The 15417-nt window shown below is 50.0% G+C and overlaps 1 protein-coding gene across 1 annotated transcript in view; it reads left to right on the top strand.

The window, feature by feature from the left end:
• The window catches only part of ATXN10 (ataxin 10), a 107727-nt gene that overhangs the window by 48686 nt on the left and 43624 nt on the right, over positions 1–15417 (top strand). The window contains exons 7-9 of the mRNA XM_090272263.1: positions 1213–1378; positions 8091–8199; positions 8664–8833. Of these exons, the coding sequence (XP_090128389.1) occupies positions 1213–1378; positions 8091–8199; positions 8664–8833 (445 nt within the window). The remainder of the gene's footprint in view (positions 1–1212; positions 1379–8090; positions 8200–8663; positions 8834–15417) is intronic.

The raw sequence follows: 15417 nt of genomic DNA, 5'->3' as shown, positions 1-15417 counted from the left end.
TCCAGGGTCACAGAACGTTCTTTCTGCCCCGGAGCCTCAGGAACCGGACTCCCTCCCCTCTTCGCCCCTGCGCCACTCCTCCAGTGAAGAAGCGCTTCAGGGCGGGACAGGCGTGGCTCTAAAACTGTAGCCTGCATCAGTTTAAGCCTAAAATATAAATTTTGCCAAATAATTTTTTCTAAAATGCTTCACACCTACACTGCTGTTTTTCAAACGGGAAACGGGCATCATAATTTTGAGAACAGAGCGCGTGGTGCTTTGATCAGAAGTGAGTGAGGGGCGGGACCTGAACAATGGCCGGCGGCGAGGGGGAACGGGGAATGGGGAACGGGGCCGGGGCGGCGGGGGCGGCCGGGGCGCGGCGCTGCACTGAGGGCCTGTCTCGGGCCGGCGCCGGGGGGACGCTCGCCGGGCTGGTGCGCAGGGACCTGAGGCGGCTGGTCTCCGGCCTCCTTGGCGCGGGGCCCTTCTCGCTTCGGTGCCCTTCGCCCCCGGGGGACTAGGGCAGCAAGTGAGCAGCGTCAGTTAGGCCGCGTGGGTTCTGTGTTCACGGAGGCGTTCGGCGTGCGCCTCCCCCCCGTGCCCGGTTCTCCCGGACCCCACCGTGCGTCTCAGGACTCGCGTGTTCTAAGACGGGAATAGGAACGGCGGAAGCAGCGGACAGTTAACGCAGGTGGTTTTGGTAAAGAAGTCCCGCGTGAGTTGTGTGCCGCACGTGTGATTCCCTTATTGTAAGGACAAGGGTGGTGGTTTGGCCGCGGCTAAAGGCAGAGGGCGTGGGGACGAGGGCCCCCCGCCGTCCGTCCTCGGCCTGCGGCTCGTGCCCGTCCCTGCCGCGGCCTTCGGTGCAGGTGGAATGAAAACGCGTGGGAGGCGCTCTGCTCTGGGGCGCACACGTGTCTGTGCTGTTGCTGTGGTCGCTGCGCTATGAACTGGCAGCGTTTCTGAAACGGATTATTTCGGCGCTCAGGGTGACGGGTATAAAAGGCGCTTCTCTCTCTAGCCGAGCCACGGCAGAGAAATCAGGATTTTAAACAATAGGTAACTGATGAGCATTCGTTTTATTCATAGAAATTGTCTTCCCTAGCTAGACATATAAGCAAAATAAGGAACTTAAAATGTGAAAATATTCTCTTAAAATGTCCTCTGTGAACACGTGGAGCGTGGTAGAGCTTCCGAGTCGTGTGTTCATGCCAAGCCTTTGTTTCGCAGGGTGACACTGTTGGATGTGATGATAGCCAAAATGATGGGCGAGGAGCCGCTGACCAAGGACGAGGTGCCCGCGTTCCTGAGCCACGCCGAGCTGGTCGCCAGCGCCTTCGTGGACCAGTGCCGGGCGGTGCTGACCCTGACCGCCGAGCCGCACGCTGACGACGAGGTGGGCATTTCCCGGCTCGGCCGGGTCCCCGATGAGCGTTCTCTGAAAACCCTTTTAGAGACATCACAGAAGGATCTGCCAGAGCTTGAATGTATGTCTCCCCGTCCTGCCCCCTCGTGTGTTGGAAACCTTGTGACAGCAGCAGGAGGTGGGGACGGAGCCCTGACGGGTGGGGGGTCAGTGTGTGACTCCATCTCTGGAATTCTGTGGCAGACAACTTGCCGGTAGTGACGGAGCAGCTCAGCTGTCACGGGGGCCGGAAGCAGGCGGCGTGGATGGCAGAGGGACGGGCGAGCGCGTCGTGGGGACCAGCAGCGTTACGTGGCCGGGCACCTTGACGTGGCTCAGCACCGTAGACTTTACAGGCGGTGTGTTTTACCGCATGTGAATTCTCCCCCAGTGAAGCTGAGTTAGACCTGTTGGAAAAGCACCGTCGAGGGTCATTTCTGTGCCGATAGGAATGAGGAAGAAGCGGGACTCACTTGGGCAGACAGGTGGGGCAGCAGCTGAGGGGTTGCCCTGATTGGTGGGACCGTGGGGGACGGGTCCCTGCTCCGTGGCACCCGGAGCGTTGTGTATGGTTGTGCACACCGGCGAACCCCTGCTGGAAGTGCAGGATGTGCCTGACCCACAGCGAGGGCAGGCGTCCTTGGTGAGGGTCCCTGTTTCCCGTGGCTACTTTGTGTTGATTTTCACACCGGCCATGCCAGGCCTCGCTGACAGCCGGCGTTTGAGGCTCATTTCCTGTGAGGGAACAGGACAGAGGGAACGGCCTTGCTCCCGGGCTTCCCTGTCCTTTCTGGGGACAGATTTGCCTCTGTTTCCAGCAGGAGGAGCAGTGAGCTGAGCTTCAAGGGAGGTTTAAAATGAATTCTGTAGGAGACAGAAAAGGAGCCTGTGAAATCTCCGCTTCACATTTTCTAGGGCACGTGCGGTATAGAGGAGCTCAGTACTGTAGTAAGTTACCTGCTGTGACCCCATGTTTAGGAAAGTTTGCCTTTTTCCTCCAAGCAGGTTTTTTCTCTATGTGGGAGAAATTATATATTAAATGATGGAAAACTGTAGACAGTTTTCTTTTGATAAGCCCAAATAGTTCGCTTTTCTTTCCATGTATTTTATTAACTAAGCTGTTATAGTTGTCCCATTTCCCCCCCTTTGCCCGCCTCTGCCCGGAACCTCCCTTCTCCCCAGCCATCCTCCCCTCCCAAATAGTTCACTTTTTGATAATGCGTTCATCTGTATACACCCATGACGTGTGCATATTAGTGTATATACATTATCCTTTGGCTTAGAAGTTATAAAAAGAGCGGTGGTCGTTTTTAACAAGACCACCCTGCTTCATTGTTGCAATGCACTGTGATGCCCCTGCGCTGGCCTCTCCCAGCGTCGGGGGGTTGGGGTGTGTGAGCTGCTGGTAAACTCTCCGCGGCCCGAAATCAGCCATGGAGGGGTGATCACACCGTGAAAGTGGGTGAAGAAGCAAGTCAGGGCTTTCGGCTCCTGCTTCCTCCTCCGCCGCCTCTTTACCAGCAAAGCACTGCATTTACCCATTTGTGATATTTTAGGACAAGATACCCAGTCACGTTCTTCAAATGCTATGACGGCAGAATTAGAACGAAAGGGTCATTTTTATAGCATCTGCTTTTTAATCCGTATATTTGTCTGGCTTCAGGATCCTGAGGTTTTATTCATATCTCTTTCTTTATAAAAACAGTCTTAAATTCTCATGTTAATATACATGTTTCTGTCATTTGGTATATTTTTGTGACCTTGTTCCCAGTTCTTGATATATTTTTGTCGGTTCTGTCCTGCTTACTCTTTAAAACTCAGTTCAGCTTTATCTTGAGTCTCAGTCTTTGTAGTGACTCGGGCCCTTCTTCTGAAGGTTAAAAGCGTTGTTATTAGTTCGGCATGTTTGTGCTCGTACGCTCTGAGAATCACCCTTGGGTGCGGCGGGTGAGCACCGTGGAGCAGACCGAGGGGTGGCCGTCTCTTCCACCTGCTGAGAAGGGGCTGCATTTTTGTATTAAGCAAGTAAATATTTGTCTTATTGTAAAAAAAATAATTCAAACTGAAGTCAAACGAAAAGTTAAGAAGTCCCCTTTAATGCCCAGCTGCTGTCTGTTTTATACAGATATAGCAGCATGTACTTTTTTCTTTTCCGTCCAAAGTTTTTTTGTATTTGTACACTTACACATTTTTCGTTTACTTTTTTTTACAATCCTGCATATTCTGTATGTCAGCTTGCTTTTTTTTTACTTACTCTGATATATATCGTGCATATTTCCACTTTATCACGTGTAGGTATATTTATCTTGTTCTTTTTAATAGCCTAATAGTATTTCACTGTATAGATAGACATTTCCGTTGTTTCCAGGGTTTTTTTTTTAATCCTCGTCTGAGAATGAATTTATTTTAGAGACAGAGGAAGGGGGGAGAGAGAGACATCAGTGTGAGAGAGAGAGACATCAGTTGGTTGCCTCCCATGTGTCCCAATCTGGGATTGAACCCGCAACCTAGGCAGATGCCCTGACTGGGGATTAGACCCAGAACGTTCCGTGGTCCCGGACGATGCTCCAAATGACTGAGCCGCTGGCCAGGGCCAATTTTCTGTGTTTGTCTTTTTAAAAAAGCTTTACAAATAATATTATGGTGAACATCCTTGTAAAAATATCTTTGCAATTTTGGACAAGTAAATCTGGAATTATAAATTCCTGGAAGTTGAATTGCTGAGTCAGAGTATGTTTATTTAAAATTTTAGAAATATTTCTGAGTGGCACTCCAGCGGAGCACTAGAATGTGTGGGTCTACAGCCTTCACTAATCTTATTTAATTATGATTTCTCTTTCATTGTTCTTCAGGGACTAGTGTATTAATTTGCTTTCATATTTTGTTTCCTTTTAAAATACATTTATTAATGAGCATTTTCAGAAAAACCGATATTTCATATTTTAGGGAACTTTTTCTTACAATAGTTGGAATTGATTTATGGTATCTTAGCCTTTAGGTGTTTTTTTGTTTGTTTTTCATCTAGTTAGGCTTATAAATTTTATTCTTATGGTTTCTGCAAATTTTAAATATATTTAATAAAACCTCCATGAAGGTGTTGGAAATATACACCTTTATGTATAGTTCTTTCAATACTTTGTCTCTTTTTTCTTTTATCCTCACCTGAGGATATGCTTATTGATTTTTAGAGAGGGAGGGAGGGAAGGAGGGAGAGAGAGAGAGGGAGAAGGAGAAGGAGAGACACATCGATGACGTCAGAGGGACACATGGAGATGCTGCCTCTTGTTTGCGCCTAGCCCAGGGCGGAACCCACAGCCCAGGTATGTGTCCTGACTGGGAAATGAAGCTGCGACCTTTCAGTTCATGGGAGGACGCTCCAACCAACCAAGCCGCACGGGCCAAGGCTTTGTCTGCATTTATGATTAACCTAGCATTTATTTTTGAATAAGGAATGAAGTAGAGCCAAATGAATTATTTATGACTTTTGACTGTCCAAGGTTGTGAAATCTTTGGTGACTGCTTGGTTTTGAATCATGATTTCTTCTATTACCAGGTGTAAGCTTTGGGAAATCTTACCCTCTCTGTGTCCCAGATTCTTCAACTGTAAATTGAATTATATTCTACTTTAAGCATCTAATACACACACTGGTATGTAGCTAACGTTCCCTAAACGTTAGCTATTCATTGTTATATCATTTAGTGAATAAAATCATCCTTTCTACTTAATTCCTGTATCATATATAAAATTCTCATATTTTTGGACCCATTTCTGGATTGCTGACTTTACAGAGGGAAGAAAGACAATATTAGTGCCTGGCAAGGGATTCAGAGAGCTGCATGGGTGGGCTGGGGGCCTGGGGGTGGGCGCGCGCTCCCGGCGCGGGGCGGTGCATCCTTGCCTCCTGCCAGGTGCAGGTTACCCACGTTTCTGTGCGCCGGAAGCATTTGCAGTGTTATCATTTTTCTACACCTGACAGTGTTGTAAAATATCTCAAGGACACGGAAGGTGGAAGACAGATTTTCTAGACAGGAGACAAATCTTTTTTCTTCCTCTACTGCCCACTTTAAAATCTTGTGCCTTTGATTTGCCTGTTTTTTTTAAATGAATCCCCTAGTGCCTGATTTAACGAATATAGCTTATAATACTTATAAATACCAGGAGGGCATGTGACACATTACTCTTTTTTTTTTTTAAGAGGATAACTTATTTCATTGTTCCTTTCCAGATGCTCGTTAGAATACTTTATTAGTGAAAGGATTCTGATTAAAATTGGGGCTGTGTTAGGTGGAGATAAAGTAAGTTTTGGGGGGCTTGTTTTAGTTCATGTCATAGAACTTAGGAGCTGGAAAAAGACTTTCAGATCATCTCTTCCAACCCCCTAATATCTATTCATTCCTGTTCGGGTTTCATCCGCAGTCCATCTGTTCTTATGCCCGTTGCCCTGGATTAAAACAGCTTTAACTATTTTATCAGTTAATATTTTATATGCATTTAAAAAAAAAGAGTTTTCACACAAGTGAAAATCAGTTAGCACATCTAAAAATTTAACAGTAAAATTCTAGCGTCAGATCAACAGTATTTATATGATCCCCATTGTCTACTTTTTCCTAAAGTTTATTTCTTTGAATCAGGATACACGTAAGGGCCATACATGGCCCTTGGTTGGTAGGTCTCAAATCTTTATAGGTTCTCTCTTCCTCCTCCTCCTCCCCCCGCCCTCAGGTCCTCCTCCTTTCCCCCCTTTTTTTTCTCTGCTGGTTATTTGTTGAAGAAGTTGGATGGTTTTCTCTGTGGCATTTTCTACAGTTTGGATTTTGATGACTATATGTCCATAGTGGTATTTAACATATTCTTCTCTTCCTTGAGTTTCCTATGAATGGTGATTCGTTCCAGAGGCTCATTCAGGTGTGAGTTAGTTTCTTTTGGTGATAATGTACGTTTATCAAGAGGCTCATGATGTCTGCTTGTCTTCTGTGATGTTAGCAGCTGTTAATGATTATTACCCTGGCCCATCGGTGGTGAGGGGTGTGAAATGCCATTCATTCTTCACTTATTAGCTGCCATATTTTATAAGGAGACTCTTCCCCTAATCAACCACTAGGTTACACAGGGTACATCCCCCCCACCTCGATGACCAGTATTCAGTGTAGGGAGTGATTCTGTGGTGTCATCCAAGGGTGACAAGGGCCTTGTTCTGTTCTCAGGGTTGTGAAGTCCGGGCTTTGACACCACTGAGTTCAGCCTGTGGAGCCGTAGTTCTTCCTGCTGTTCGGTGCCTGTGCCGGCCGGGGGCTCTCAGAGGCTCCTGAGCTTTTCCTGCCGTGACTGATGGTTTCAGAGAGCGTCTCTGCCACCTGCGCGGCAGGGTGTCAGGGCTTGTCCCGCATGTATCTGTCCCAGACCCGGAACCCAGCCGCCACTTCCTGAAGGAGAAAAGGGTGTTGGGAGGAGACAGTCTGGGCGATGACCCGTTAACAAAAGCGGCTGCTGAAGCCGCGCACAGTGGGTGGGTTTCTCGAGTCTTTTACACGTGGCACTAAGCTCAGACTTCCTGTCTGTTTTCCCCTAACTTTTGAACAAGCAAGTGAAGCTGTTTAATAGAATTAAAGATGCAAGGCATTAAAAATGCGTTGTTTCTTGCTATTTATTTTGAGATTTTAGTATATTAAAATAGTACCTTTAAATTTCTTAGAGAATAATAAATACACATTTAGAAATTATAAAAGGAAGTTTTTTGTTTTTCTTTTGATGAGTGTTATCTTTATTACCTAAATTGTAGCGTCTACTACCTTTTTCAAATAATGTCTACTTTAAAAACAAGTTCAGCCCTGGCTGGTGGGGCTGAGCGGGTTGAGCGCTGGCCCGTGAACCAAGGGGTCGCAGGTTCAATTCCCAGTCAGGGCGCGTGCCTGGGTTGTGGGCCAGGTCCCCAGTTGGGGGCAACCACACACTGATGTTTCTCTCCCTCTCTTTCTTTCTCCCTTCTCTCTCTAAAAATAAATAAATAAAATCTTTTTGAAAATAAAAATGAGGTTCAAAATCTGTACAAAAACTGCATTTTAAAACTTCAGTTTGACTCCCTGTTGCCATTGGTAGTTGGTAGGTTCTTGATCATGTATGTAGTCAGTCTATTTGAAAGTGAACTCTTCAGTAGTTATGTGAACTGCCATTTTCAAATGACAGATTTTCCACTTTACCTAGATACTGTATATACGTTCATATTTATCCAGAAATAATGCACATTCTTGTAGCCAGAGTTCTTTCAACCACAGCATTTTACAGGATTCCTGTGGACAAGAAATTCGTGTAGGTCATGGGGTGTTTGCATCTTTCAACAGAACTTGCTTGCTGGGAGTACTTTAAAAAGAAGGTATTGGCATACGTGTTGTGTACATAGCTAGTAATTCTGGGCACTTATCCCACTGTGGGAAAGTATTTTTGCTCGGACAAGAAGCTGTCGGATTCTTTGCTCCAAGAAGACGGCAGGACATGTCGCAGTGCGTCCCTGCTGGTGACGTCTGCCGTTGGTGTGCCTGGCCGTGCGCGCCGCCTTCGTTCTCCCAGCCGTTTTGTCCGTCCCCCTAGCTGTGGCGGGAGCACTGACGCTTTAATGCTGGCCGCACCCTTCCTTCCCTTGCGGCTGTTCCTAGCAGTCAGAGTCCTCTGCGCGGCTGAGAAACTGAGGCTTCCTTTTCTCTCCAGGAGGCCCTGACTGCCATCAGGCTTCTTGACGTCCTGTGCGAGATGACCGCGCACACGGGCCTGCTGGGCCACCTGCAGGGCTACCCCGGCTTGCTGGAAAGGGCCGTTGGTGAGTAGACCCTCCCACACCGCCACTTAGAACCGAGCGAGCTTTGAGCTGGCCTGCTGTAACGTAAGCTCCAACGCAGATCTGTCATTCTCAGGCTAGTGTTATCTTTTTGAGACCTGGGGGAATATTTTCCCCACTTCCCTGCTGTTGAACCGTGGGGGCCTAAGGAAGATGGCGGAAAATTTTTCTACGAAAGACGATAGAAAACTTTTAGCTAACTTTTCTCTGGATGAATAGAAAGCCCAAGTTGGGGTGATCATTATGGCTTATGTCCCCAAAACCAGCCTTGAAAAGTTTTAAAGCAAGAACAGAATAGCGTTTTTAATCATTATTTAAAGAAAGCTTTCACTTCTTTCCTTTTATTTCATTTTAAGCCATTAAAATCAACCATTTGTTTATGGAAAATTAGTACAAAATACTAAAAATTTCTCTATGGAAAATGAAGTTTGTTCTTTTTGTTCTAGAGCTTTTACGCCTGATCCACGAGGCCGGCAAAGACAGCGCAAGCGTCTTCAGCTCCTCCAGCGACGTGAAAGCGGACGGCGAGGTGTCCGGCGTGGCCGAGGGCTTCAGGTCCCACCTCATCCGTCTGCTTGGAAACATGTGCTACAGGAACAGAGGCAACCAGGACAAGGTACGGGGCCTCTGCCTGCGGGTCGCGCACGCGCGGCCTCGCTGAGGACAGGAACACGTTCGCTTTCGGGCAGTGAGAGCTCGGCGTGCTTAGACAGTCGCCTGGGGCACATGCACGCGTGTGCGTCTGCTCCCACGGGGAGGCGTCGGGTGCCACACCCGCTTGCACTGGGGTTTGCCGCTTGGTGCCTGAGTCAGTCTTCTTTCTCATCAGCGGTCAGCCTCCGTCCTGCGTCTCTGCACTTAACACTTTCATGTGTCACGTAGAGAACCGTCGATAAAAACAGGTATTTTGAAAGCCTAGAAATTGTCAAACACATGGTAGGCATTTAATAAACAGTAGTTATTATTGATATTCTTGACATTATCTTAAGAAAAAACAAATATCATCTTAAGAAAAAACAGGTAAAGTAACTGAAATCTGTACCCTACATTTTGGATGATAGCATCACAAACATTTCTCCTCGGAGTTTGGAAACGGGTGTAATAGTGAATCTGTGGAGCCTCAGTGGGCCATGTTGGAAACCTGCCTTGTGCTGAGCAACTCAGAGGTAACTTTACTGTCACTAGGACAGGGCGATTGAAGGACGGCAGGGGAGCAGGGCCGCGTGCTTCCCGCTGACCTGGCCTGCTGTGTCTTCCTGGAGCATCACTCCAGGGGCGTTTGTTCTGCTCCAGCAGATGGTGGGCTTACATGCGTGTGGCAGGTCAGTGTCCCAGGATGGCCTCACAGACACCTGTCATTCTGCATGTGTCCCTGCAGTGTGGCTTTGCCACTGCTCCGTGGGGGGCTGGCACGTACTTCTCCACCTCCTGAGTTTGGATGATGACTTTTGAACAATAAAATATGGTGGGAACGCTCCTGTACCGTCTCTGTTACAGCCCTAGACTGGCCTGGCAGGTCCCGTTTCTTGCCTCTTAGAAGGAGCCAGTCACCCGTTAGGAGTGCAGACCCCCTGAGGCCGGGAGTGGCCAGGTCACTGTGGAGAAGCCTGGACCCTGAGACGCAGTGCGGGGAGAGAGGGGGATGAACCTAAGGAACCAGGCACCAGTGAGCGAGGATGCAGCTTGGGGGCGGCTCCCACTCAGTTCTCAGTGGCCCAGCTGGTGGCACATGAATCAGGGTGGCCTGCCCCTTGGCTCTCCCTGAGCCCGTCCCCTTCCACACTGTGAGGGAAGGTGGCAAGCCAGGAGGTAACTGAGTCGTGCCAGCTCTGCTGTTGTTAATGGCCCTGTCACCTACCATTGGACTGATCCTCCTACAAATAACAATTATAAACTCTGGACATGACCAGTTACCCTAAAGAATTGACAGTTTAAGCCCTGGCTGCTGGGGCTCAGTGGACTGAGTGCCAGCCTGTGAACCAGAGGATTGCTAGTTTGATTCCCAGTCAGGGCACAGGCCTGTGTGTGGGCCAGGTCCCCAATTGGGGGCTCACGAGAGGCAGCCATTCACGGATGTTTCTCTCCCCCCCCCCTCCCTTCCCCTCTCTCTAAAAATAAACAAATAAAATATTGAAAGAATGTGCAGTTTAAGTCCAACTAAGGTAATTCCCTGCTGAAACAGAAGTGGCAGAGTTCTTTTGAGGAGGATAACAGAACGCAGTGTCCACAGCGTGGCCCTTAGGGTGTCTAGGACACAACCCAGACTCGCCTGCCACACAGGAAACGAGACGGCTCATGGAGACTGACTGCCATGGCGTGGGTGTGGGCTCGTCGGACAAGGGTGTGAAAGCGGCCGTAACTGTGCTCAGGAATGGAGAGGAAAGCGTGCTGCTCAGGCATGAAAAGATAGCATATTGCAAAGAATTGAAACGGAAAAAAAAGAACCAACTGGAAATTCTAGAACTGGAAAACATAGTATCCAAAATAATATTTAAAAAATGCTGCGGAATGAGGTTAACAACTCAGGAGACATGACTGTAGAGAAGAGTCGGTGTATTTGAAATCAATAGACATTATCTAGGGTCAAGAACAGAGGAGACAAAAAATTGAAAATAAAATATTCATCTTCAGATGCTAAATTTGGAGGCCGTCGGTCCTGCAGCATTTGGTAACTAGAATCGTTCCTGTGGGACGTGGCGTGGAACCAGACCCGGACGACCTGTTCTTTTGTTTTATGAGCATGCCATTTCCCGCCGCCTCCTCTGCAGGCAGTGTGAGTGGAGGACTGCTCACCGCCCCCCCCCCCGCCCCCCGGAAAATTACTGGACTGATCTTTGTAAGAGAAAGTTGATAGAGAGGAAAACACTTCCCCCTTTAATGACCAAGACTGTCTTTCTCGAGGAGCACAAAGGAGGTGCTTTTTCTTGTGTTTAACTGCTCTTTTGTGGCTCCTTTGGATTGGCCTCTTATAGGAATAAAATGTAGGAGCCTTTAAAAGGCTTATGAAATCACTCACTGAAGCCGGGCTCAGATTGCAGCGTAGGTAAATATGGAGCGTGTCCAAGAGCGGCTCCGCGGGCCGCGGTGCGCGCCCTCCCGGGTGCCGTCGCTAATAGCACCGCTGCTTTCCGAGCAAACACTCTCGAAGGAATGAGGAGTTTGCTCTTCGATGGGAGGAATGCCTCTGTCTCTCGCGTTTCCTTACGCAGGCCAGCAAGCGGCCTCAAGCTGAAAGCATGACCTTGAGAATTTTTCTTCTTCCAAAGAATCAGACACAGCATCACATCTCATTCTGAATGTGCTGGAAGCTTCTTTACTCTTGTAGTCAAAACCGGGTTCCAGCTGCTCTTACAGACACTGGCTTTGCGCGTTCAAGGGGTGGAGTTCACCAGCGCTCCCGTGACCTCGGTCACAACGTAGGAGAAACAGTGACTGCATAGCAGGTCCTAATCGCCAGCCTCTAACCCTTGTTGGGTTGTTTGGGTAGATTGTCCCACTTCTACCCAAATCGGGGCCGACGGGGAGAGGTAGCGCTGTCTCAGCTCTGAGACTAAAGATCGGGGCCAGCCTAACTTAGTGCGTCCGTCACCCAGGAGGAGAAGGGGGCTGACCGCTGGTTTCGCATCCGCTGCGTCCCGGCGTTGCGCAGTGAGTCACGGGCATTTTCAGTGTGACCTGCCTTGGGCCCCTGGAGCAGGTCTGCGGGCCACCTTGCAGGGGGCAGCCATTCAGTCAGGGAGCGGCGGGGCTCAGAGTAGAGCTTAGACTTGTCTGCCTGGGAGCGCCTGGGTCCCCGCAACCCCCCTCCCCACCCCGCAGTGTTCTCTCCTTCGAGAGCTTTCCAAGGGCTTGGAGGAGCAGGTTTAAAATAGGCTTCCTCACGGGCTTCAGACTGAAGGGGCTTGACTAGCCAGGCCTCAGGCCGTCTTCACACACGTGGCCACCTGGGGACGCGCACATCCATCTCCTGCCCGTCCCTGTGTCCCGTGGGAGCGCTCCCCGCCGTGGGGGTCCTTCGACAGATGAGACAGGCGGCGTCTCCCCTGGGGAAGGTTTCACTCTGGGAGCACCTGGAGACCAGCCTTGCAGCTTAGAGCCAGAATTCCAGAATTATTAACGACCCACGTGCCCAGAACCTCGTGTTTCGCCTGCGTGCTCTCAGGTTCGGTCAGCAGCCAGCTAAGCCCGCCTGGTCTCTGTGCTTGTCAAGCTCACGCATGGCGTTGGGCATGGTGCCCGCCCGGATAACACCCGTTCGACCTGTGGCGCTTCCCCTGTCACAGAGTCCTTCTCGCCTGCGTCCGTTTATCGAGCCGCGCGGCACCTTGTGGGAAGGCTAAAGAGAGTTAGTGCCAGTTTTTAACCAAGAGGCCAAGGCTGAGAGGGACAGCGATTTAATGTGCTCCGTGCTCTGCGAAGGCAGTCACCTTCCGGGGGCGCTCACGCAGGCGCCGGTGCCCCGAGGGTGCGTGTGGGGCTGCCACCCGGGAGCCAGAGAAGGCCGCGCGGCCCTCGGCAGGGGCGGGAGCCGGACGGCCAGGGGCTCCCTGGTCCAAGGAAGGGTGGCCGCTTCCTTCCCCTTGGTGTCCTTGGCGAGACTCAGGAGTCCAGGGGCCCGTCTCAGATGGGACCTCCGCCCAGCAGCGGGTTTTGCCCGGTCTGCCCTGGTGCCTTGAACTCGCACGTCTGTACACACAGTGAACTGAAGCGTTGCCTGAGTTATAAAGGGGCGGCTCCATTTCCCCCGACCTGGCGCGTCGGGGTGCCCTCACGGCCTCCCGACTTCTGTCCTTGCCTTGTTCGGGTGCTTGGCCCACACGCGTGTCCTGCCACAGCTCTGGTGAGCAGCTTGCCTTAAACCTCTGTGGCGTTGAAGTGGCGGTCCTGTCCTGCCTTCTGTGTGAGAAGCACGTGATGTGATGCTGGACCCACGGAGAAAGCTTCCTTGGCTTCTTTGTCAGGACAAGGAAAGTGTCCTTCGCTTTTTTCCTTCTTCTTCACTATTTTTGGAAATTCTTGAAGTGAATGCTTTACTAGGGAAAGAAATCAAACCTAATTTCTTTTTAACAAGGCTACGTGCATTTTTTTTCAGAACGGACAGGCAGGTGGTCTAAATTCCCCACCTTCTTTTTCCTCCAAAGACAACGTGTTGGCTGAGATGGGCCATCCACAGCTTTGGCTCCTGAATCCTTCCTGCCGGAGGTTTCATGGGAGTGCTGTTCAGGTTCTCTTGCTCCTCCCTGGTAGGAAAGATTCCACGTCTGTTTGATCCCATGTGTCCAAACATATGCGCATAGGAAGCTCTCGTTACCGGCACAGCTTTATTTAAAAAATAAGTTCTGCTGTATGGAAAAGCTGTGCCACTCTGTTATCCCCAAGACTAAATTGTACCTCCTGCAGGTAGACATTCCATAAATTTTTCTTGAATGAGAACTTGTTTTTAAAATATTTGTTGAGTGTCCGGAACATACAGAGCACAGTTTTAGATTCTGAAAGTATAAAGCAAATAAGAGACAGCCCTCCTTTTCAAGGATGTTTTACTATAAAATATCCTGACTATTTGCAAACAAAGACGTGGTAAAAATAAAATAACTTTTTCACATGAAAATGAATGTTCCTCTAAGTTCCGGGTATTTACAAAGTTTAAAGTAATCCTCGCGTGTGCTGCTCTGTGTACATTGCTTTTCTGATAGGTGGGCTTTTTGGAGGAAGTAGAGTGTCAGCAGATATGAGCACTGACGCTGGGACAAGAGTCATTTTCCTTTCCTGTCAGTTGCTCTGCAGATGCTTTCTTAGCTGAAGTTTTCTTTTGTTGGGACCTAGCAGAGAGCGGAGTGTTTTCTGCGCGGACGCCAGAACTGTTCCCGCTCACTCACGTGTTAAGGAACTTTTCAATTACGGGGACGTGGCCTGGCTCAGACCGTGTGTTTTCCTCTGTCAGAAAGAAGTTGCATAGCCTCCCAGCTTATTGATTTGAAGGTTGAACGTTTAGGCAAGATCTGACTTGCTTAGAATTCCACTTTCTTTTGTAATGTAATCCCAGTTCAAGAAATATGTCAAAATTCATAAATCAAGCTGTCCCCGTGCGTTTCCTGGACTTACAGCTCCTGTTACAGTCAATGAAATTAAAACTCCTGTCGGGAGGACGCATGTCATGGGTGGGTTCGTTGCAGCTGTACGTTTGTTTAAAGGCCCAGAACCCCTCTCCGTGTCCTGTGGTGGAGGGATCAGCTTGTTCTGCAGGAAGGCTGTCTGTGCATTTATTTATCCGTTCATTCAGTTTTTGGAGCGAGGGGGAGAGAACATCGATGTGAGAGAGAAACCCTGATGGGTCGCCCCTTGCGTGTACCCTGACTGGGACCGAACCCACAGCCCAGTATGTGCCCTGACTAGGAATTGAACCTGCGACCTTTTGGTTCACAGGAAGATGCCCGGCCAGCGGAGCCGCACCAGCCGGGGTGGTGTGCCATTATTTAAAAGGAAGGAGCTCGCTGAACAGACAAACACAGCGTAACGATTCGCTCCCGCCCCTCCCCGGCACCGCCGCCTGCGCCCTGTGCCTCCCCTGCGGCTCCGCCGCCGCCGTCTCGCTCCCTTGGCTGTGAGCTGCTTGAAGGCAGAACACGCCTGCGTCTGGTCCCGCACCTGCCACCACACCCGCTGTGCGGTGGAGGGAAGGAACCGACGGGATGAGCACGCCCTTTTCCTAACCAGTCCAGGCTCCCAGGAGTTCAGTCGCTTGCTTGGAGCAGGAGCCAGCCGAGTCCTGACTAGACAGCCCCAGCTTTTCCCATCGTGCTCCGCACGCAGCAGAAAGACATAGAGGCTTGTCCTTGGGAATCTCTGACCAACACTGTGTGGGTGCCTAAGAGCGGCCGCCTTTTGTGAGACGGCGCACGTGAGATGCCTGTGAAAGTCGTCCTGGCAGCGGCTGCGGTTCTCAGTTCCTGCTGGGCGGTTCCCCTCGCGCCCGAGCTCTCCCAGTGGGAGCTGACTTCCCGGAGCGGCGTGGGGAGACCCGCGTTTCAGGGGCGCGCCCGTTTCTGAGAAGGTGGTTCACCCACATCCTGGGTGTCCGAAGGAAGACGTCATTGGCCGGGGGGGACACCGCAGCCTGTAAAAGCCTGGAACCCGTTTTCTTCACTGCTGCTCGGGGCTCCTCACCGTGCCACCCAGCGACACCTAGACAAACGGGTTTTC

This window comes from Furipterus horrens, unplaced genomic scaffold (genome assembly GCF_987537825.1).
Source record: "Furipterus horrens unplaced genomic scaffold, mFurHor1.1.pri manual_scaffold_4, whole genome shotgun sequence".
Classification (NCBI taxonomy): Eukaryota; Metazoa; Chordata; class Mammalia; order Chiroptera; family Furipteridae; genus Furipterus; species Furipterus horrens.
Note: the sequence above shows the minus strand (reverse complement) of the source record. Positions and strands in the feature narration are given on the sequence as shown.